General features: G+C 41.0%; 1 protein-coding gene across 4 annotated transcripts in view; it reads right to left on the bottom strand.

Annotated features, from left to right (window-relative positions):
* The window catches only part of abr (ABR activator of RhoGEF and GTPase), a 142,300-nt gene that overhangs the window by 48,159 nt on the left and 70,308 nt on the right, over positions 1-23,833 (bottom strand). For all 4 annotated transcript variants that reach the window (XM_059351030.1, XM_059351031.1, XM_059351032.1 and 1 more), the window contains exons 5-14: positions 21,710-21,817; positions 20,144-20,204; positions 13,274-13,326; positions 11,955-12,095; positions 9,709-9,830; positions 7,587-7,755; positions 5,372-5,491; positions 5,041-5,116; positions 4,779-4,883; positions 1,069-1,143 (exon numbers count right to left, since the gene is read on the bottom strand). In XM_059351030.1, coding sequence (XP_059207013.1) covers positions 1,069-1,143; positions 4,779-4,883; positions 5,041-5,116; positions 5,372-5,491; positions 7,587-7,755; positions 9,709-9,830; positions 11,955-12,095; positions 13,274-13,326; positions 20,144-20,204; positions 21,710-21,817 — 1,030 coding nt within the window. The remainder of the gene's footprint in view (positions 1-1,068; positions 1,144-4,778; positions 4,884-5,040; positions 5,117-5,371; positions 5,492-7,586; positions 7,756-9,708; positions 9,831-11,954; positions 12,096-13,273; positions 13,327-20,143; positions 20,205-21,709; positions 21,818-23,833) is intronic.

Genomic DNA, 23,833 nt, shown 5'->3' with positions numbered 1-23,833 from the left:
GAGAGCTAGGTAAACCTAACTTACAGTATGTGCATTCACTCTTCACTTCAACTCTGATTACTACATTTCTTTCACTTCTGACCCTCATTTAGAGGGACATTTAATTTTGATTTTCTATTCAAACATGTGCAACATCCCTTTATTTTTTAGGACAAATGCTTCTGTAATGGCCGCCATCATCATCATCATCATCATCATCATCATCATGAACAGTGACTCTTAACAACAGCAACACATCATCCAGCCCACACTACCTGCATCACCTCCATGTCCCATCCTGCCTTTATACACTTCACACTGACATCAAACTGCATCAGTGAAACTACAAAACTTCCTCCTAAATGTGCACATTCTTCATTTTTAAACATCCTCAGCTCTCTACACTCCACTGAGGATCAAACAGGCTTTCAGAGGAGAGAGCTTTCCAATCCATTACCCGGGAAATTCGAGCGCCCAGCTTTCATATTCCAAAGGCTGTCATGGTAACAGAGGAAATCACATTTCTTCATCTCTCTTTTTTCCAGATATTTGATATTTGAACTGTTGCAACAGGGCACAAAGTGTACCGCAGCACCAGCTGTCCACTACTGACACGTCTGCACGGTCCTGCCAACATCACACTCGGCTGATAATAAACACACACAGAGCTGTATCTGCACATATTGTTAGACAAAGGAGCATTTGTGTAAATTATGCAATATCAAAGACAACTGGCATTATGTTAGCCAGCAGTGCAGTTTCAAAACTGTCGTTCTGTCTTTTATTTTTATGTGCCTTGAGTGTTTTTATGTTGCCTGTTAAATGAAAGCAACCACAGGAATTCCAATGTGGCTTCCACTTCTCCTCCGAGATTCTTTCTTTTTGTCTCTTATCATTGATACTCTTGTACTCCGTCCATCTGGCCATCTCTGCATTGGGCCATGGCATGATGGAAACTGCATGTGCAGACTGCAGTGATTGACTGGATCATGTGTTTCGCTGGCAGACATGTATCTGCACAGCAGCTATGTGTGAGGGGCTGCTGAGCCAGAGTGTGTGCGCAAAAAATGCAGTTTCTGGCAGACTTACTGGCTGACTCCTTGAATCCTTTGGCAGAGTGGACGATCACATGCAGGAAGCCGTACAGGCCAGGAGTCTCCTCATCTGGAAAACAAGAGACAGAGCAGTGAGTCCAGTTCCTCGTGTAAATATGGTGACGTACAGCATTTAAAAGTAATTCACAATCAGAGTTTGTGTACATAAAAGAGTGAAAAGATAAATAAACAGAAGAAAAAAGAAAAATACAAACTGAGCACTACTGTATCATTTCAATCACATTTGTCTTGCAGATCTCAGACCCTGTATCATCCTCTATTTTCCTGAGAGTGTAACATCACCAACTGCAGGCATCGTTTTCTCATTCTCATTACTGTCACACCCCCTTGACTGGCTCTCACATTAGTAACAAACCATTTTGCCTTTGAAATACTTTTTTTAATGTCTATATTCATAGAAACCCATTCCTTCTTTTTTTCTGTCACAGTGCCACTTAAATAAATGCTCTCACCCATTCCATTGACTGTATAAGTGGATGAGTTTGGCATTTTGGCTGTCGCAATCTTGGTTTTATTGAGCCAGAAGTGACCATATTTGGATGAGATGGTGAATTGAACTGAGAACCCAAGGACACTACAGCGCCAAGCTAACTGTACCTGGCTCCTGGCTACACCTTGCAAAGTCGCAGCTAACAAAGTTATTGTCCATAATTCAAAGTGAACCAATGGCAAGTTCACGGCTGTGTAAAATGTACAGTGTCATGGATATGGATTGCTATCTGGATTGACAGGCAGCCGTGGAAGTGGCTCATGGGACCAATATTTACACAATTAAGATCATATTGTATTGAGGAAAACTTGAAACAATTAACAACATAAACTCGTTAGGGAGAGATAATAAATCAAGTGAGAAGTAGGGTAATTTTCTCATAGACTTTGATATGATCTGACTTCTTTTTGCAACCAGTGGCACCTTGGCATTAACTTTTTAGACCTGGAGGCTATGTTCACTTCTTTAATATAGTCTACGATTCCAACACCCAGTCACCAATTTAGCATTTAGAAGACACGCATTAAACTTTAGACGGTATTACTATAACCAAGACCTGAATCCAAATGCAGCAGAAAATGGCAGAGGAAAATAACCAATCTGGGGACTTAAGTGAGAATGAACTGTTATCACAACCTTTAGTCAGATCGGTATCAGACCTCACATCAACAAGCACAGTCTTCTGCCATAACAACTGAGCCGGCCACTGAGTGGATGTTCGTGGGTGGATGTCTGTTGGGTGGCCTGATATACCCCCTGCCCCCGCCGACAGACACATGAAGGGGATATGCTCTTGCTTTGGTTGAGGCCTGTGAAGCCTGGCTGTTTCATGGTAAATAAACTACGATGTAGTGCTGCGCGGGACTGTTTGGAGCTCCACTGTAGGCGGGCGAGAGGAGAGCAGTCAACCCCCCGGGGTTAAGTGTGAGTGTGTGTGTGCGCGTTGTATATAAGCGACAGGGAAAGGGTTCAAATGTTCAGCTTCGAGGTGGCCTAAGAGCTGCTTTTAGAGCAAAATTGAGATGTTTTTTCCCAATTATAATCTAACTTGAACAATAAACTGTGGAAATCCATTAACTAATATGTGATAACTGCGAACAATCATAACAAAGGAGTCAAATGAAAGTGTGAGTTTTTAAGGGTCTCTGCAATATCATCCATCCTCTAAGTTATGAGAAACATTCCTGAACCAGCTGGTCTCCATTTAACCCCCTACTGTGCTCCCTGCCTCACATGTCACTGAGGTGTGTGTTTATGTTTGCCTTACAATGAGGAGTGCTTCAAAAGTCTAGCACAAGATGTGGGGCCTGAAGTCTGTTTCAACACACAGGGATATCACCGCCCAGGGGGAAAAAGGAAAATATCAACAACCTGAAGCAAAATGACACAAAATGTACAAAGCAGAAAGGTGAGGGTTTAATTTCATCAGCACAATGAGGTAAATTGCAAGTAAAAACCTCCCGGTGTTTGTGAAAGCAGTTCTCATTATTAATCAAAACTACTTCGAATCGAATCATGATGGACATAAAGGAGATTTTCATCATAAGAGGATGTTAAGGATATCTAATAAATCCAATAAAATAAAACCCAGGGAAATTCAGGTCAGATCCTATTCGGAGCAAACTGCTGGATAAAAATAAATCTTTCATTGTTTTCACAGCAAAATACTTAAAATGCTCTGAACAGATAATGACATTTTAAGGAGACACTGGTTATTCTTGATAAGAGCTTAAAAAGCACATTGAATAACCTCCAATCACGACTTCCAAAAGAAATATTAATCCAAGGGATTTGTTCCTGAAACCTGATCTTCGCCCTCCAAATACCTCCTCACAAACCCTTTTATCTCCTTTACAGGATGGGGACTTAAATGTAGAGCACGTTCGACATTTAAAAACCCACAAAGAGGGCAAACTATTAAAGCAAAAAGGTGTTATTTTATGTTTCACATAAAAAAGTCACTCCTTGGTAGTAATGTGTTTCACCCTCCTTTGCATTCAGAACTGCCTTTCTGCTGCATGGCATAAACTTAACAAGGTGCTAAGACTTTGGTCCAAACTGACACAACAGAGTCACACAGTTGCTGCAGATTCAAGGAGGCCACCCTTTCACCTGAAAAGTGAGTTTCTCTTATTATAATATATTTGGTCTGTGAAACACTTTTCATTGTGTTTGTATGTATATTTCAATATATCTAAAAAGACTAAATATAGTCTAGAATGTAATGGAATATTTCATATGGAGGACATTTAATTAACACACGTTTTCCCACGTTTAAAAAAAATCTTGACTTTGACATTTTAGATCACATAAAAAACAACTTTTTATCAGTGGTCAGAGTTGTACTGTTTAATACTTATCCAAAGACTGTCAACCAGTCAGTTGTTTTTTACTTTTACAAAATAAAATCTTTGGACATAACTGCCAAAGTGTAGTTTATTTTGAATAATCAAAGGAGGAACCATGTAATTAGTTATTGCCGTAAAAAGAAAAAGTCAGAATACAATACTTCACTGTTTAGCTGGCAACTGACATCTGAAAAAGATTCCAACGAAGTTCACCAGAATATAAAATAAAAATAAAAACCAAGAATCCCTATGATCACTGCTTTAACGGTATTGGATGTCAAAATAATGGCCGTCTTCCACAGAGATGCCATTGTAAAAGAAGCAAACTTTTTTTTTTCTTGTATGATGCGAGGAAGATTAAGACAGAGTGCCTTTCAGTGTCTTAGACGCTCTCTGTCAGCTCTGTGGCTCTACATGTGTACTGTGTGTGCATGTGAAAGCACACACTCTTGTGCCATTCAAGGAGGGGATCAGAGTAGGTCGGCCACATGGCTTTAATGTCACCAGCAGCCTCTGAAAGTGGGCAAAAACAAACATATAGGAGCTGAGAGCTGAGAGCGCAGGCCACCGCCGGCACACTGCGTGGCATTGACTGCTACGAGCTAGATGAGAAACATATTGTAACCTAGATTCTCTCCTGCAAGGCCCCCCTCTCTCATTATGTGGCTTTTTTTGTGCTGAGAGTGTAATAGGCACTTTTGTGTGAATTTAAACTCAAAACAGAGATGAGAGGAGTGTGTTTGTGATTGTGGGGGGTGGGGGCGGGAGAAAGCGGAAGAAATGTACAAAGCATCCAAACATAAGTGGACAAGAATAAAGAAGATATTGTGTGTGAGTGGTTCTTACCATCTTTGTTGCTGGTGACAGGAATGTTGTGGACAGTTCGGAGTTTGAAACAGGAGCTGGTCAGGACCTGGAGCTCAACAGAACTTAATACACAACCCTGGAGATCTGGCAAACACACAGAAACCACACAGCTACGGTTAAACTTTCCCTTTTCTGCAGTACAGTGTGTAAAAAGGCTTTAAACCACTCTGAGATGAAGCCCACAATGTGTTGTATGGACAGAAATGGCCAATAGGAAAATTTTGTTCAAGGCCAGTGTTACCTTTCTTCTGGAGTTTCTGGATGCTTTCCCTCCACTCTGACCTCTCATAATCAGAGGAGAGGAGGAACTGGTAGCTCTGCATACACAAAGAAAAAGAAAAAAACATTGTTAAACACATCAAGGACAAGAGCTCTTCTGCAAGAAAATAATTACTGAAAGAGCCTTGAAAAAACAGTCATACAGTAGAAGTTGGAGATTTTATTTTTATTTTGAAAACCTAAATCTAATCCAGCCCAAAGGACTCTTTTGAAAGGTACATGTCTCCCTCTAGTGGTGAGGCTTAAGTGTTGCAGCTACACGGTTGCAGAGAGTGACGGGATAAACACGTTACCTTTCCATGTTTATTGTGGATGCGGAAAGGGATTGTGGGAGAGTGCAGGAGCAGCCACGACTCCTGCTCATTCATCTTCTTCCTCAGACGATCCACGCGACTCTGACCTTTCGGTGCTTTCTAAACACATCAAAACAAACAAGCAGACAGACGTATCGAATCTCATTAGGGCCTGAAAGGATAATACAATTGATAGAAAGAAACACTTAGAGTAAAAAACTAAGCATTGCAATACAGCCTCTAAAAACAGAAGTTTTTAAAGGTTGAAAGGGAGGCCAGCAGGAGAGACGTGGAGCAAAGATGTGTGAGTTGAATTTGAGTCCAACTCTTTCCCAGAGTAATAACTCAAATCTTAACACACAGACATGACGCCTATTTTTAGATTCAGCATGATTTACTTTCCTTGAATATATTATCTACAAATGTCTTTGCAAATAAACATCCACAAATCCACTTAGAAATAACAGAAAAATAAGCTCAGAACTTGGCTGAGAATCATTACATTTTTAAGTTTACTTCAGTATCAAAGTAATTCAGTGATAGCTGTCTGTACATTTATGAGTACACTGCAAAACGGAATCGATAATCAGCATACCTGTAATGGTGCTGTTGTGGAAAAACTGAAACATATACAGGGTAAAAAAAAAAAGAGGCTCGCAGCTTACTAACTGATGCCAGCCTGGCAGCTTATACTTCCTGTTTACAGTAATTTTACACAGTAACTTGACTGTTGAAAAAAAAAAAAAAAGGAAAAGCCAAAACATTCCCTAGATTGAGGATATTTGGTTTGATTTTGCCATAAACATACAGAATAAAGAAAAACTTAATTACAATTTTTAGAATAGCAAAAATATGAGGTTATTTACAATTGAAATATGACATCTGAAATCAGATTCTTAGACTCCTCTTTACAAGAATTGGTCACTTCGAGTCTACAGGTGGTTTTGTATATCTGCTGAGGTTTATCAACACATATATGGGTGTCACTTTTTCAATCAATCAAATCATAATAGGAGGCTGAAAAGTGATTGTATTATGAATCTAGATTTTTTTGCTTTGTTGGAGTTTGTTGGATGCTGGATGATAATAAAAGAAATATAAAGTTTCTATCCAACAGGAACAACTTTCAATATGACAGAGTGGTACACTGAATTATATGTTCTGAGATAAAAAAAAAATATATAGTCTTGGAATTGATTTCGTGTCTAGTTTGACTAATGTGTCATCACACTTATCAGCATGATATCGGCTTGGCAATGTATATTTTTCATTTTCCAGGAAAGACTGTGAATAAGCTCCTGAAAATGAACACTGTGAAGTGAGAGTCTTTATATATAATTCAAGGATCTCAGCCTCTTGTCGGTATTGAGGGAAAATAAATACACACATCCTCTCAACCCTCAGCAGGAAGCTGTGAGTCAGAGCCTGGTTACAATCAGCTCAATCTCTCACTGCTCTGGCCTCCTCTGACTCCAAATACCAGCCGTGGTCACTAGCTGTGCCCTGGGTGGGCGAGTTTAACGCTGCGAGCGGGGAATAACAGGAACTCTCTGCTCCCAAAGCCTTCAGTCTGTCTCAGCCGGGGCGCGGGTGTGTATTATTGTACAGACTTGTAACTGTTGGAGGCTTATAGCATCTTTTTTTAATCTCTGGCACATACCGAATGTTTCATCACTGATAGGAATAGATGAGAATAGTTGATGCAGTGGCAAACACTTGCCAGCATAAGTGTGACTTTGATAACTGGTGCAGATCACAGCAACAAATTAAAGATTAGGAAGGAAAGAAAAAAGTAACTTTTTGTTTTAACATTCATATTTTTCTCCAGTTTGAACACCCAAATTTATAATTTTTTTCAACTTTGTCTGTTTTTATGCACTCACAAGAGTTTTCTTACATGGCACATTAAACCTTACCTTGATACAGTCTAAGAGAAACAAAGGTGTGGGCGACGAGGACTGAGTAAAAAAACAAGCTGCAGTGTTTCCAGTTAGGAACCACTGACATTAGAGTCTTCCATGAAAGTCTGTGTATGGCGTGATAAGTAAAAAGAACAGGACACATTAGTCAAAACTTCCCTTCCCAGCATTTGTATGTTTTTTGTTCCTTTAACAAAAGAACCCAGCTAATGACTCATTTTGAGGAACCCTGGAAGGTCCCACTCAGATATGTTGTGATAAAAAGAAGAAATGCCAGTAAAAAGCAACAGAATTACCTTCTCTTTCTGTATCTCACTCTTTAAGACTGAGATCTTGATCTTCATCTCCTCGATCTCGTGCTCGGGCAGCACTTGGATACTCGAGAAAGAGTCGGAGTCGTCCAGGGTCTGGAAAGTCAAGTCCGCCAGAGGGATGTACCACTTGCACTCATACTGCTGGTGGCGACTGCATATGGACAGAGAGGGGAAAGGATGGAAGGATGGGGGAAATACAAGGATTCATGAGGAGAATATTGAACTCAGTTAGTCCAAAAAATCGAGTTTTTAGAGTTAGGGCACAGGACACAAATAGCATTAAAGATCTACAGACCAAAGGCAGTGAAAAAAATAACATGTAATAACACTGGCAAATGAATAATCTATACGTCCAGATGGCTGTTTACCAGACAGGAAGAGTACAAAAGATGCACTGATATAGTTGTATAGTTGTCTTGATTTAGGGAAGCTTTAAAATGCCTTAATGAATATATCTCTGTTCTCATTTTAATTAAAACGTAGAACAGGGATGACTAAATTTGTCACCTGTTTAGATTGTGGTGTAAGGACATTACTCTAATGGACACACATCACTGCAATAAAAACAGGTTATCATTCAGAGTTTATATATATATATATATATCCATCCATCCATCCATTCTAGTCCGCTTATCCGGGGCCGGGTATATATATATAAGAGAGAAATCAAAAATAATATGCAACATGCTTCCAGCCTTACAAATGGCAGTAATTGCCTAAGGTCAAGCTCATAAATGAGGCTAATTTGATCTGAAGGCATCAAAATAAGGAATAATGTTCAGCCTATTCACGACGTCATCATGCTAGATTAATAAAAATGATGCATGCTCAGCAGAGGGCTACTTCTATCAGGACTGAGGAGACTGATTTGTGTTGTTACTAATGAGACTTTTATTAATATTCATGGTGCTGCGCTGTCATCTCATTTCCGATGCGACACCAATTTGAGCAGCTTCATAATGAGAATCCACACTTGGAAAGAAAGTTCTCATTTGTCACGACTACATTTTAAATTGAACAGCATCTACAAGTTTAGATACAAATAGATTATTGTATGTCTTAAGGCACATGTTAAATTACATTTGCATTTCACAGTCCCTGTCAGCAGCATGGGAAAAATGTACTGTTCATTACTTTATGATACAAGTTAATTCATTTCAACTCCCTCCATGTTGCTCCTGAGTCTCAGATCTCTCAATGCTCTAACCCTGTGTCGTCCAACGCTCTCAGGTCTTTTGGGAAATCAACAGTGATACAATTTATATTCAGGAAGTGGAGCATATGGCAGCGGAGTCAATGTAAACATGAATAATTCCAAAATGAGAGAACGAAGAGAATCAGAGGACACCGTGGGATTAAAGATCCTCAATGACTTCACCCAAGGTGACTGAATTCCTGGATGGTTTCTCTGTGTGTGTGTGTGTGTGTGTGTGTAGGTGGGTGGCATGCTGAGATAACACTCCAGCCGATAATAGTCTGAATTACAGGTCTGGTAGTTATGGCAACACTATGTGTTCCTGCAAGTGAGGGGTGGCAGCAAATGACACAGACGAACGGTGAATGTCATCCAAAATAAGATCCAATCAGGCTAACAGCTGCCGCCATGCTGACGAGGCGAGCGACACGCAATCCTGTAAATGTGCCACTTAATCTATGGACATGTGTCAAGCCACACAACACACACACTCACAAACACGATGTGTCACCTCTCTTCACTTTGCCTCCAGCTCAAACAGATTGCTTCCTGAAACATCTTCGTCTTGAGTAACACTTTCATCGTCACTCTCTGTGTACATCTGCTACTCTTTTCCTCTCTCCAAAACACCAGAGGCGAAATGCCTGCTAGCCTTTCTCTTTGTCAGTGAGGCTTCAAAAAGCCCTCCTCCTCTTCAAAAGGAGCAGCAAGACAAACAGGATGTTCTGTAAAGTGCCAGTGTCATCCTTTCTGTGTTCATGTCGGGGGTTGACGTGCTGGTTTAAAAAGCAGAATGAATGACATCCAGATGGAAACTTCCTGAAATGTAATCCTAAAAGGGTGGATTTTTAAAGGGACATATTCAAGTGGGTGTGTGGTAAATACTCTGCGATGATACTCTGGACTCACCCCGCAGATGTCTTCTTCATCTTGGCACAGAGCAGCAGATCAGTGAAGAGGAAGACGTGCCGAAGCTTCCTGGAGCTTTCCGACACCTCCACCAGGAAGCCATCCTTCACCAGCTGACGAGCCTGTGAGAACACCTGATGTCACTTTCGGTTGTCCAATCAATGCATCCACAACGTCAAGTAAAGTTGTATTTAGAGAGCACATTTAAAAATAAAAGAAGGCAACAAAAGTGTTTTACTGCAGTAAAAAAACAATAAAATACATGACAAATAATCAAACAAAGGCAGTTAACTACTGTAAATAAGAGAAAGTGAAAAAAAACGGTGGACATTAAAGCTAAAGAATAATTTTCAGTTGAGTTAGGAATAAGCTAAGGGAAGAGGCTAAACTAAGAGAGTGTGCAATCATTTCAAAGTGTATGGGCCGTGATCACAAAGGTCACCTCTGTGTTTGTAGTTTAATTGTGGGATGACTAGTAGGCCAGAGTCAGAAAACATAGAGCTCTAGGGGTGGAGTTGGGGCTGAGGAGGTCAGATACTACGGCATTAAAAGCTTTTAAAACAAACAGGATGCTGATGAACATGACACAACACGGACCAAACGATGTCGAGCTTTGAACGGTTGAGAGAAAAGAGTGAAAAACTGCTTTGTTTTCCAGAATATCAATACATTTTGTAATTGCATCCATTTAGATTGTAACGGCTATCTTGTTCAAATTATGGCGGCATGGGTTTACACAAGGTCAGAGAAAAATTATCCAATTAAAGTAACTCTGATCTCACTACACTGGCTCTCAATCAGCTCTACAATCACTTGGCAAATGTATGGATTAGTTAAATGTTTCTTAAAGGTCTGACAGTTGCTTATTGCTCTCATTTATTAGATGTTTGTGAGACAAATTTTACAAATCAAGGTTAAAGGTTTACAGGTCTTGGGAGTACTACTGCATTGTGTAAAAAGCTGTACAGTATAAAGCCTTTTGTGGCTCCAGAAGGAGCTGTGTGATGATTACCTACGATGAAAACAATCTGGGGGTGTGGAGTCAGAAGACGTGAGCTTACCAGACCTCTGTAGGCTGCTCCTTATCTCTGCTTGAGGCCATGTTATCTGTGACTAGCATAACGCATCCGAATCTCTGACTTAACTGTTGCCGTTGGAGTTGCATTGTAGGTAAGATTAAGATAAAAAATAAGGTCAAGATTTGTTTTTGCACAAACTGAAACAGCTCTTTTTTACTCTTTACACTGACCATAACTTACTGATTACAAAGCTTCGTACCCCAAGCGAGACAGGGCGAGTCTGCGTCCAGCGCTGTGATAGCTGCAGGATCGAGGGCCGCCTGGCTATGCTGCCCCCCCTCCCCTGTGACATGTCATAAGTCTGTTCATGTTGTGAAAGTGTATTATGCTTATGTTGCTGAGGTTTTTTTCATTGTTTTTTCCTCCTTTCCTCCTCACGTGTGCTGTATTTCTCTCTCTTCTCTCCCTGTCTTCCTGTCCTGTTCACCTGTCTTATTGTTTGTGTGTGTTGTACACGTTTGGACGGGATGATGGCTAATTTCGTTGTAATGGTACTTGTTACTCTGAACAATGACAATAAAGGTAATTCTGATTCTGATTCTGATTAACCTAACTACATTAACTGATAAATCAATAAATCAGAGTTCACTTAAGGAAACAAACAATGTGTTTTAGTGAAAAACATTGAATGTAAAAACGACATTTGTTCATAAGAAAAACTAACATTCTTTTGTTTTATCTCTCAAGGTTACCAAAGCATTTCTGTAAAGGTGTTATAATTGTTTGAAATATGTTCTATCTATAAGCCTCAATTCAATGTTTAAAAGGGTTTAATACAGATTGATAACACAAAATAATTTGTGATACTTCAGGGACATGTAAAAATGAGACAACACAGGACAAGAAACTATGAACTGATTTGAACCTACTTCAGTCTGAGGAGGCATACAACCTATTACCACTGGCTGCCTTGTATTCTCTCCTTGTACCTAACTTTAAAGTCAATTATGCATACATAAGGCTTTTGTTTTTGCTGTACCCCGCTAAACAGGAAAAACTGGGGAGTACTGGGAAGGAAAAGCATCTACTGTTATACTATTGATTACAGTGACTCAGTAAACTGTGGCCTCTATCTAGTTATTTGTATGTAATTAAATGGTATCTCTAAGTTGTAATGTCATTAATACTGAGATAAAAGGTTATTCATTAAGACGTTATCACACACACCTCTCCTTTGGGTGTGGTGACCGCAGTCCTGCGAGGGTCAATCTCTTCGTTGATGGAGGAGAGAAAGTTCTGAGATATCCGCAGAGCGTCCTGCAGGAGCGGGAAGTCCGGGTGGTCCTTAGGAGTGTGTTTCAACAAGTCCTGCAACACATGCACAAACATGCTTGTTTATAGAGACACACTCAGTCATGGTTTGTGCTATGACACACAAAAAATAAACGATATATTTTTCTGTACGGCATAAGAAATCCACTATTACTTTCTTACAAAAACCCATCCAAGCATAAGCCGGAGTTCTGGTTGATTTTTGTCAAAACATAAGTGCTCTGCGCCTAAACAGCTTTTTTATTGAGAGCTTAAGTAATCTCTGAAAATCTAATTTCCTTATTTTTTTTATTGAAGCTGCTCTCATCAGTATAGCAGGATGATGAGCAGGACAGCTGACAACAGAGGCCTGAGTCTCTTTCTAACTTCTTCTTCCAAAACAAACACCACCTCTTCATTTGCATGGATGAGAGAAACATGACCTTTGTAGAAATGCACACACCAGCCCTGGATGCACTGGTTGTGTTGTTGTTCTGACAGCTTTATGCAAACATGGTCATGGAGCATAACAAGACACATCCAGGCATCTCTGCACACCTGATAGGCAGCTTCCACTTAATAATTACTCATCCAAAGAGGTTGGCTTATTAAGGTTGGGAGGACACTGTGATAATTAACCAAAAGCAGAGTTTGTTTTTTCAGCACTTGGCCTGCTGTTTGGACTTTGTTCTGGAGAACAAAGACATGAGTCTAAAGAGTCTAAATCTTTAACTCAGGGGTGAATTTGCTGTCAGGAATGTAGGGTCTATCACAACAGCTAAACAGTTTAAAGCGTTTTAATCGTCTTTCTGAAACTTTCTGGTTTAGCTCTCATCTCTTGAGCCGCCCTCCTGAAAAAGCCCAGTCTGTCTGTTCTGTTTGTCAGTATTTCCAGTGTCTCTGCACCATCATTGCAGCCAGGGAATGACTGTATGTAAATTATGTGTGTACGATGTAAATTCTTTATCAGAAAAGTTATTTATATTGTTAAAAAAAAAGTAGTGGAATAAAGATTACAATACTTATTCTCCACCACTAGTATTATTTGCACGTCTTCTCATAAAGACGAAAATTCTCATAGATTTCTGTCTTCACACCATTATAGCATAATGTGATGTCTAATTGCATTCATACAATTCAGCAGCAACATCTGCAGAATCGTTTTCCTGAATTGATATCTGAAACTTGGGTGAACTTATGTTTTAAAGCCGTATAACTGTAAGCTGTGTACTCACATGAAGGACCAAGGTGCTTCTGGTAACACGGTCAATCGGCTTGTAAAGGAGAGCTGTGGGGAGAGAAGAAGAAGAGTCAGTGTCACTTACACACAAGTCTATACACGCAAACACAAACATTCACACGCAGGAGGTCACAGTTCTTCTACAGCTCAAACAGGGACAAACAGTTAACTACGGCAACTATAGTCTGAGATTGATCATAAGATTCTTGCCAATTTTCAACAACATGACAATAAGCATTCACTCTGCCAGAATGTCTTTTATTAATACATGCAGTTGAGAATTTCATGTAGGATCAAAAGAGAATCATATTATTTGTATTATTTAAGATGTTTTATTCTGTAGATTGAAGGTGGGGTATTGCAGCAGTTTGTTACTGTATAAGGGATAGACACACAGAGACACACACAGACACACAGACACACACACACACACACACACACACACACACACACACTCTGTAGGCAGGCTGCTTAACATGCAGTCCATCTCCAAGGTTGATGCAGCTTCCTATTGGTTCTGAAACAGTTTGCTCTCACTGCATGTTTACGCTGCTACTAGGTAAACTGCAGCCTGCCTGGACTTTAACAGAGCATCTCCGAAACACATGTATACAAACATAAACAGCACAAATAAATGCATGTATATGTAGAAACAAATGCAATAAGACACACATAGTATGACCTAACTCCACAGTTCCTGTCTCTACATCACAGTTTAAACCTGCACCAGCACACTTGGCTGGTTTCCCCAGGGACTGCTCTGCTGCTGGGGTGGTGTGAACAGCGGCAGGTCTGACACACATGACAGCTCTGGATGAGAGACTCCCACAGAAAGGGCAGGGGAGGGAGAGATGGAAAGAAAATGGGAAAGAATGACACAAAAGAGATGGGCGGTTGGCAAGGTGGCAGTTATGGAACCCCCTAGGGAGAGACGAATAAGAAGAAAACACACATATAGATGTAAAAGAAGAGAAGAGAGAGGGGGCGGAGGTTGAAGCAGAAGACTTTTGTTCTTTCCTCTGTCAGACCTGGATTTCAGCAGTCATGTAATGAAATGCCAAAAACGTCTCAAGGTCTCAAAATAATAATGCCACCGGTTTCACGAAGCATTGTGAAAATATGTATAATGATATTGCTCTGTACATGTACTCGGAGAGAGAAAAAACATAAGGGTATGCTATAAAAACAAACCAGCCGCAAGGGTATCTGCAAACCAGCTGACAATGTTCCACTCAGTGATCAAGCTAATCTCCATTTATTATAGTGCAGACTTAAAGCCACTGAATTTTAAAAACTGAAAGGGAGGAAAAGCCAGCCAAGTGAAACAGAGAGAAGTGATGTGCCTTCTGTATGCAGGGCAGGTCGTCCCAGACAGACGGTGCTCTGCTCCCACAGAGAGGTAGAAACAGGGCTACACTTCCCCTCCAATGTTACACTTATCTATTTAAACCATTCAACATTGCCCCCATCAAGTGTACAGTCGTACAGACATGTTATCGCTCTTCTTCTCTCCCTCTCTATGCTCACTTTTAAGTTTTCACCCTCCTTTCCTCTCGCCTCCTCCTTCAAATAAAAGAAATGAAAAGGCGAGAGCATAAACCTACAGGGAACATGTTCAGATCTACTGATAGGGCTTGTCATATTAAACTCTACGCACCCTCATATGCTCAAATATACATACACACTCACTCACACACATACACTCAGCTACTGTATAAGACCAAAGAGAATGTTCTAGAGGAGGCTTGCTGATGCTCTTTGAAGTTTCTCCAGCCTCTGGTCATTAATAATGCGGCCTTCTTCAATGATCCTGGTTCACTGAACCGATACCTCAGCCTCCTGGAGGATTTACTACATGACCTGCGCTGAGTACAAGGGCTGCACACACCTCTAATTAAGTGTGTGGCAGGTTTGTATTCAGCTCAAGTACTGAAAGTTTCTGTGACTTTAGGTTACCTTGGGGTACCACTAAAGTTTCAGTTGTTAGTAAAGCACAGCAGTTGTGAGAATGTAAGCTTGTTGTGTAAGTCAGCACATCACTGTATTGATTATTTATGTCCTACTTTGTGATGCATGTCTGAAATTCTACTGCACCTTAGGTCAAGCTGTACTAGGGCTGGTACTGGGATAATAATGACCATGTTCACCAGCATGTTAAGGGACGGGAATCTAAAGTGGCCCTGCTTCACAACCAAACAGCACGTCCGTTACCGTTAGGGTAAACCTCCTGTTATAATGACATTATGGCCACGCAGGCTGGCTAAGCAGATTTTTTTCTTCCACTAGAATGACAGAGAATATCCTCTGATTTTGTCTGAATTTCTGCACAAAATCTCACAGCAATCAATCAAACAACAATAGTTGTTTAGATATTTCAGCCTGGCCGGAAAAGCTCCATAACAACTTTTGCAGCAAAGTTCAAAGTCCAGTCAAGATTCAGGACAAGAAAGGATGAGGAGACAGAGAGAGAAAGGGAAACAGAAAAAGAAAGAGAGACAGAGAGACAGAGGGGGATTATTGGAAGTCGATGACCTGCCTCAGTGAGGTGCCTCTGATTGGTCCTGCTCTCAAGGTCGCCTTGACGACTTGGCTGACGGACTGATAGTTCATCTTTGCTAAGAAGGGTATAGACCAGTCTTTAAACACACACTCTGCAAGGGTCTACAGCTAGGACACGGGGACTGCCAGCTTTATTTGGCAAGACGTTCCGCCGCCGATGTTAGGCATGAGCGGTGACGGAGGACGACGAGGACAGAGGCAGAATCACGGACAGGGAGAGGGCAAACCGTATACGGATTAGGAAAATACTGAAAAAATGTTTGCAGAGCAAGAGTTTCTATTTACATGCAAAACAGGATGTCAGACGCTTGTTTGATTTAGTACCTGTGTTGCAGTTTGAATCAGTTCATTAGGAGGTGGCAGGCAGATGAAACTGTGATGTACTGTATGTAAACAAGTCTGACAAATTGGCTCATTTCAATGAAGAAAATACACAAAAGTACATGTCAGTTTTTTTGGCCGGGGTCCAGGTAAATCTTGTGTGAAGCGAGAAGGATCGATGGCTGAGTACAGGAAAGAAAGGCACATAGAAAGAAAGCATGATAGAAGAAATATGGAGGGAAAAGAAAAGAGGAAGCGAGAGAAATCCCTCGATACTTCGCCAGGTAATTAAAGAATCGCAATACAAAAAGTAATCGAAGCAAGTGCCTCTGGGTGCTGACAAACACTAATTGTTGAGGGAATATGACACACTTCATGCTACTTAACCAGCATGGTAACCTATGGTCTAGCAGACCAATCATATTGCAGTTTTGTAAAGGATATAGTGCAGTCTCAGCAGGAAAGATGAGAAAGTAATGTGATTAGAACCACCACGTCTCCTCATTTACGGTGCATAAATTAACACACACTTCACAGGTACATGCCACTAAAAAATTGACACACATAAACACTCACCCACCCTCTCGCAGCCTGACAAAGCATGATTGTGATAGTGCACAACATTCAATTGTTTCCCCTGCAGCAGGAGGTCTACCCCCGGTGCCATTTCTCGCTGTGAGCTTAAGTTTGCCAGTCACCAGCAGAGTACAGCCACTGAATTTTAAAAACTGAAAGGGAGGAAAAGCCAGCCAAGTGAAACAGAGAGAAGTGATGTGCCTTCTGTATGCAGGGCAGGTCGTCCCAGACAGACGGTGCTCTGCTCCCACAGAGAGGTAGAAACAGGGCTACACTTCCCCTCCAATGTTACACTTATCTATTTAAACCATTCAACATTGCCCCCATCAAGTGTACAGTCGTACAGACATGTTATCGCTCTTCTTCTCTCCCTCTCTATGCTCACTTTTAAGTTTTCACCCTCCTTTCCTCTCGCCTCCTCCTTCAAATAAAAGAAATGAAAAGGCGAGAGCATAAACCTACAGGGAACATGTTCAGATCTACTGATAGGGCTTGTCATATTAAACTCTACGCACCCTCATATGCTCAAATATACATACACACTCACTCACACACATACACTCAGCTACTGTATAAGACCAAAGAGAATGTTCTAGAGGAGGCTTGCTGATGCTCTTTGAAGTTTCTCCAGCCTCTGGTCATTAATAATGCGGCCTTCTTCAATGATCCTGGTTCACTGAACCGATACCTCAGCCTCCTGGAGGATTTACTACATGACCTGCGCTGAGTACAAGGGCTGCACACACCTCTAATTAAGTGTGTGGCAGGTTTGTATTCAGCTCAAGTACTGAAAGTTTCTGTGACTTTAGGTTACCTTGGGGTACCACTAAAGTTTCAGTTGTTAGTAAAGCACAGCAGTTGTGAGAATGTAAGCTTGTTGTGTAAGTCAGCACATCACTGTATTGATTATTTATGTCCTACTTTGTGATGCATGTCTGAAATTCTACTGCACCTTAGGTCAAGCTGTACTAGGGCTGGTACTGGGATAATAATGACCATGTTCACCAGCATGTTAAGGGACGGGAATCTAAAGTGGCCCTGCTTCACAACCAAACAGCACGTCCGTTACCGTTAGGGTAAACCTCCTGTTATAATGACATTATGGCCACGCAGGCTGGCTAAGCAGATTTTTTTCTTCCACTAGAATGACAGAGAATATCCTCTGATTTTGTCTGAATTTCTGCACAAAATCTCACAGCAATCAATCAAACAACAATAGTTGTTTAGATATTTCAGCCTGGCCGGAAAAGCTCCATAACAACTTTTGCAGCAAAGTTCAAAGTCCAGTCAAGATTCAGGACAAGAAAGGATGAGGAGACAGAGAGAGAAAGGGAAACAGAAAAAGAAAGAGAGACAGAGAGACAGAGGGGGATTATTGGAAGTCGATGACCTGCCTCAGTGAGGTGCCTCTGATTGGTCCTGCTCTCAAGGTCGCCTTGACGACTTGGCTGACGGACTGATAGTTCATCTTTGCTAAGAAGGGTATAGACCAGTCTTTAAACACACACTCTGCAAGGGTCTACAGCTAGGACACGGGGACTGCCAGCTTTATTTGGCAAGACGTTCCGCCGCCGATGTTAGGCATGAGCGGTGACGGAGGACGACGAGGACAGAGGCAGAATCACGGACAGGGAGAGGGCAAACCGTATACGGATTAGGAAAATACTGAAAAAATGTTTGCAGAGCAAGAGTTTCTATTTACATGCAAAACAGGATGTCAGACGCTTGTTTGATTTAGTACCTGTGTTGCAGTTTGAATCAGTTCATTAGGAGGTGGCAGGCAGATGAAACTGTGATGTACTGTATGTAAACAAGTCTGACAAATTGGCTCATTTCAATGAAGAAAATACACAAAAGTACATGTCAGTTTTTTTGGCCGGGGTCCAGGTAAATCTTGTGTGAAGCGAGAAGGATCGATGGCTGAGTACAGGAAAGAAAGGCACATAGAAAGAAAGCATGATAGAAGAAATATGGAGGGAAAAGAAAAGAGGAAGCGAGAGAAATCCCTCGATACTTCGCCAGGTAATTAAAGAATCGCAATACAAAAAGTAATCGAAGCAAGTGCCTCTGGGTGCTGACAAACACTAATTGTTGAGGGAATATGACACACTTCATGCTACTTAACCAGCATGGTAACCTATGGTCTAGCAGACCAATCATATTGCAGTTTTGTAAAGTATATAGTGCAGTCTCAGCAGGAAAGATGAGAAAGTAATGTGATTAGAACAACCACGTCTCCTCATTTATGGTGCATAAATTAACACACACTTCACAGGTACATGCCACTAAAAAATTGACACACATAAACACTCACCCACCCTCTCGCAGCCTGACAAAGCATGATTGTGATAGTGCACAACATTCAATTGTTTCCCCTGCAGCAGGAGGTCTACCCCCGGTGCCATTTCTCGCTGTGAGCTTAAGTTTGCCAGTCACCAGCAGAGTACAGGCATGTACCAGCTCCCTAACACACACACTTATTCACTCACTCAGACTTCCGATCCACTAGCGATATATATTCTCTGTATAGGAGCAGTCTGGGTACAGCAGTCTCTGGCGCTCACACAAAAATCTGCTGTCCTCCTGTATATTCTATATGTTAAAAGACAACTGCAGTCTGCCAGTCTCTGTGAGCTGCATATTCCACAGGATCATCACTGAGCAACCACACAAAAGCTACAATGCTTCAAAAGAAACTGATTATACCACCTCTGACATGCGCACAGCACATGAATATACAGAAAAAGGCAAATTGTGCATCATGACCATCACTTCATAAAGCTCAAAATACCCTCAAAACAGTCTGTTAGCTTATTATTAAGTGTCCAAACTTCACAGCAATCACGGTATACTACCAGTCTACAGTAGAATCAACGACGGTGACATCCTGGCTCAAAGAAAATGACAGGAAAAAAAAAGAAAAACAACACTCCAAGTTCCCCCTGATCAAACCACGGCAGCTCATATCATGCAGTCGTTACCGTATGTGCAGTTACAACACAGCCTGAGAACCAGAAGCACCTCCATATCCTTCATCATCTCCTCACTCTGTTCTCCTGCTCACTGGCTCCTTTCTCAGGCAGGGAGGACAGAGAGAGAGAGAGAGAGAGAGAGAGAGAGAGAGAGAGAGAGAGAGAGAGAGAGAGAGAGAGAGAGAGAGAGAGAGGGAGGGAGGGAGAGACAGAGAACGGAGTGCGTGTGTGTGTGTGTGTGTGTGTGTGTGTGTGTGTGTGTGTGTGTTCACACATGTGCCAGTTTGCCTCCCAAAGCCCGCCACTGCATACACAAGTAGAAGGGGCAGGACTAGAGTCTTAAAGCAGCAAGCTAGTCTAGACAGACGTTCACACACTCACATATAGACACAAATAGACAAGAACGCATACGCGCGTGAACACACACACACACTTACCCTCCATTGTAACAGTTGTGGTAGAATCTTTGGAGTCCTTAGGACCTTTTACTTTGAGGTTCTGAAACAAACAGAAGAGTGGAACGATCAATTTAATTAATTAAACACACACAACCAAACTCTTGCTCCCACACACACAGCTCTCTCCTTCACTTGCTTGGCTGAGGCTGATAGAACTAATGAAGAAGTATCGGGTCAGTGCAGCAGTCTGAAACAGCCGAAGGAGGCTGTGCCATGCAACAATCACAACTGTACCTCACATTAAGTTATATTTACAACCACCTCTACAGCACCGGTGTGAAATCATATTAATCAAAGGAGACATAGTATGTTAATTTTCAGGTTCATGCTTGTATTTTGGGTTTCTTTACAAGAATATATTTACATGCTTTAAAGTTTCAAAAATATATTATTTTCTCATACTGTGTGTATGAAACGCTTCGTTTTAGCACCTGTCCCACCACCCAAAAAAGACTGCTCTGATTGGCCATTGCAGCCAGGGGATGACTGTCTGTTGCAGCACTTTCTACCTACATATAGTATAATTGTGACATCCCAACATTAGGGAAGTCCTGATGGCTCGTTTAAATGCACCGTTTTTGAATATGGGCTGTGTGCATGTCTGGGTGTTTTGATTCTTTAACATGTTTTATATCGCTCTTAGACCTGCTTTACAATCAAAAAGTCATGAAAAAAATCACTTTTTACAAGATGGGATCTTTGAGGTTTTGATTAATACCCCTTTAATTTAAGCTTGAGTTGTGTACTCTTGACCACAAATGACCACAATTACAGTAAAAATGAGTAAATCTGAGTTCATGCAGCAATCTGTGAAACTTGTATAATGCTTGTGTCCCACCAGGATGGTAGATGCTCACAACAGGAAATGGACAGTTTTATATTTTGAAATTAAATGTGACCATCTGCATAGCATTTAACATGAGAGCAGATAGTTATTAAGGTGGTCAGGTATTCTGAGATCCTCATAATATTTCCATGACTGTAGCAAATCCTTTGCCTCCATATTTTTGGTCAAGTTACAGTTCATGTACCAACAGAATCGTTGGTTTTAGATGTACAGCCAGAAACAAGGTAGTGAGAGTGGGTTTGGATTCATCAGGGTTATAACTCAGATGTCTTGTTAATTAACATCCATAACACCTTCAAAGCAATCAGAAGGATTCTAGCACCCGAGAACACCCCCCCCCCCACACACACACACACACACACATCACATTTACACACTCAATACATCCACCTGCTATATGTATGCCTAAAGTAGTCCAAACCTTCTATTGTCAATTGCATTGCTCAGATATGCTAAGTATGTCATACATTAATACATATATCTGTTAATTGTTTTTTAAGCAAGTGTTCCTCAAAATATGTCAACATTTCCCATAAACGCTGTTGCTTCCTGTCAAAAAGAGGATGTTTCAACCAGCCTTGCTTCCCCTCTGCGCTGTCGGTCCATCTTCCTTTGTTTTCTCCTTTACTTAACTGAGGAGGATTAACTTGATTGTTTAAAACTCCTGAGACCAAATCATGTTTGGAGCCTGAACTCACCTCAGATATCTTCTGGAACTGGCCGTTAGCCTGGCTGCATTTCTCTGCCGTCTCTAACGCCACCTTGTAGTTGTCCACAAAGGCCTTGTATACTCCCAACTGGCTTGCCTGTTGATAAAGAGAGAATGAGAGGCGTTAAGGTTCAGGAGAAGCAAGCTGGTGTCAGACAATGACAGTGGCATAGTGGTACAGAGTATTGATGGAAGAAGAAACAAAAGGTATCCAATGAAGTACTCCACTGGTATTGGTTTAAGGATACTGAAATTGGTACAGGTATTGTCCTTTTTACACAATACCCAGCTTTAATTTGATGTGAGGGACCCAACTCAGCTCTACCAGCTGTGGCTGTGTGCGGAAGTGGTCTTGGTTCGATCCTTGACCGCTGCAGCCTGTCGAGGTATCCTTGGGCAAGATACTGAACCCAAAATTGCTCCTGATGCTGCGTTTATCAGTGGATGAAGGAATTCCTGATGGTAGCAGGCTGTCTGTGAATGGGTGAATGAGCGCCGTCTGTAGTGTTAAAGCACTTTGTGTGGTTCAAAGACTAGAAAAGAGCTACACAAGAGCAGTCCATTTACCACTTACATTCACCAAAATACAGTCAAGTGACTACGACTTGCATTAACCTTCAAATATCACTTACTTACTAAAATACATACTGTCACAAGATTATTTTTTAAAAATTCATACACAGCTCTGCCAGATTAATTACTTTCTATTCCCATCAGATTTTTGCCTGAATTTGGGTTTGAAAAAGCAAAAAGCAAAGAGAGACTGCAGTCTCTCTCTCACACACACAATATCGTCAATGCATACAGGTAACAACACACAATGCCACTCCACTGGTGTCCCTGTGCAGTCCTCCTGATTGAAACAGATTTACTTTCTCTTTCCTTGCCCCTTTCATTAACAGCCCCTCTCCGCTGCACTGTATGTGCATTGTAACACAAGCCGTAGACCAGCAGTGCATGAATATGCATCCTGCTACAGCTATGCTTGAATGGCGGGGCTGAAGAGCTGACTGCACCCTATTAAAGCACTGAGATTGGATTCAGCTGAATAGAGTGAATGAGTAAGACTTGTTACTTTTGTCTTTAAACCTTCCTTCCTCCTATTTTCATTTCCTCCTCCTTCCACTTCCTCTTAGAGTGTGCAGAGTTGGGTGCAAGAAAGGGACCACCCGGCCTCATATGACACTTAACCCTTAATAGGGCACTCATTGAAATACTTGCAAATTCCAAATTTCAACCCTAGAGAATATTGGAGGATATTACATACTGCCAGAATGTGTCAAAAAACATACGGACCCAGGGAAGGGGAGTAATATTTTGAGAAAAAAGTTAAGTAGCAACATGTGGCAAATCTATGAGAATTGTTTTTGCAGATTTATGAGATTTAAAGTGGCAAAGCTGCGAGAAAAAAAGTTTTTTTTCTCATCTTTTTTCTCATAAATCTGCGACTTTTTTCACACAGGTTTGCCACTTTAAATCTCTTATATCTGCAACTTTTTTTCATGTAGATTTGCCACTTTAATCTTGTAAATGTGCAACTTTTTTCTCGAAATACAAACCCCCCCTCGGACTTGTATTTTAATTCATATTTGGCCCTAATATGGCGTCATAGTCAAGTTCTCCCCATACAAGTCATTGAAGAATAACTGTTTGTAAGACTGTTTCCTGCAGATTTTTTTATTATAATATTATTATCATATTGATTGGTCAGATGTCATGGTGTCACCATCTGTGACGTAGCCTGATCTTTGCTGATTAGCTGGAAGAAATCCATGTGGTTCTACCTCACACAGAGACATGGGGGCCCCATTTTGATATCCACTGAAGTTACCAAAAAATAGTTCTTCACCCGATAAAGGGTTAAAGAAGGTTGTAAATCAATATATTCTTCATAGAAACAGATTATAGTGAGTAATTTTGTGATATAGTAATCTCAGCACGATTCTGACACAATCATTGGATTTATTTCCTCATGTCAAACCAAAACCGTGGATGGACAAGAGAAAGCACCACATGTGATCATATTCCAAAGATAGATTTTTGACTTGGCAGCTCGGTTGGAAAGTACAAATCAAGGGAAATGATGTGATCGTGGTATTTTCATCAGTTCATC

This window comes from Centropristis striata, chromosome 15 (assembly GCF_030273125.1).
Source record: "Centropristis striata isolate RG_2023a ecotype Rhode Island chromosome 15, C.striata_1.0, whole genome shotgun sequence".
NCBI lineage: Eukaryota > Metazoa > Chordata > Actinopteri > Perciformes > Serranidae > Centropristis > Centropristis striata.
Note: the sequence above shows the minus strand (reverse complement) of the source record. Positions and strands in the feature narration are given on the sequence as shown.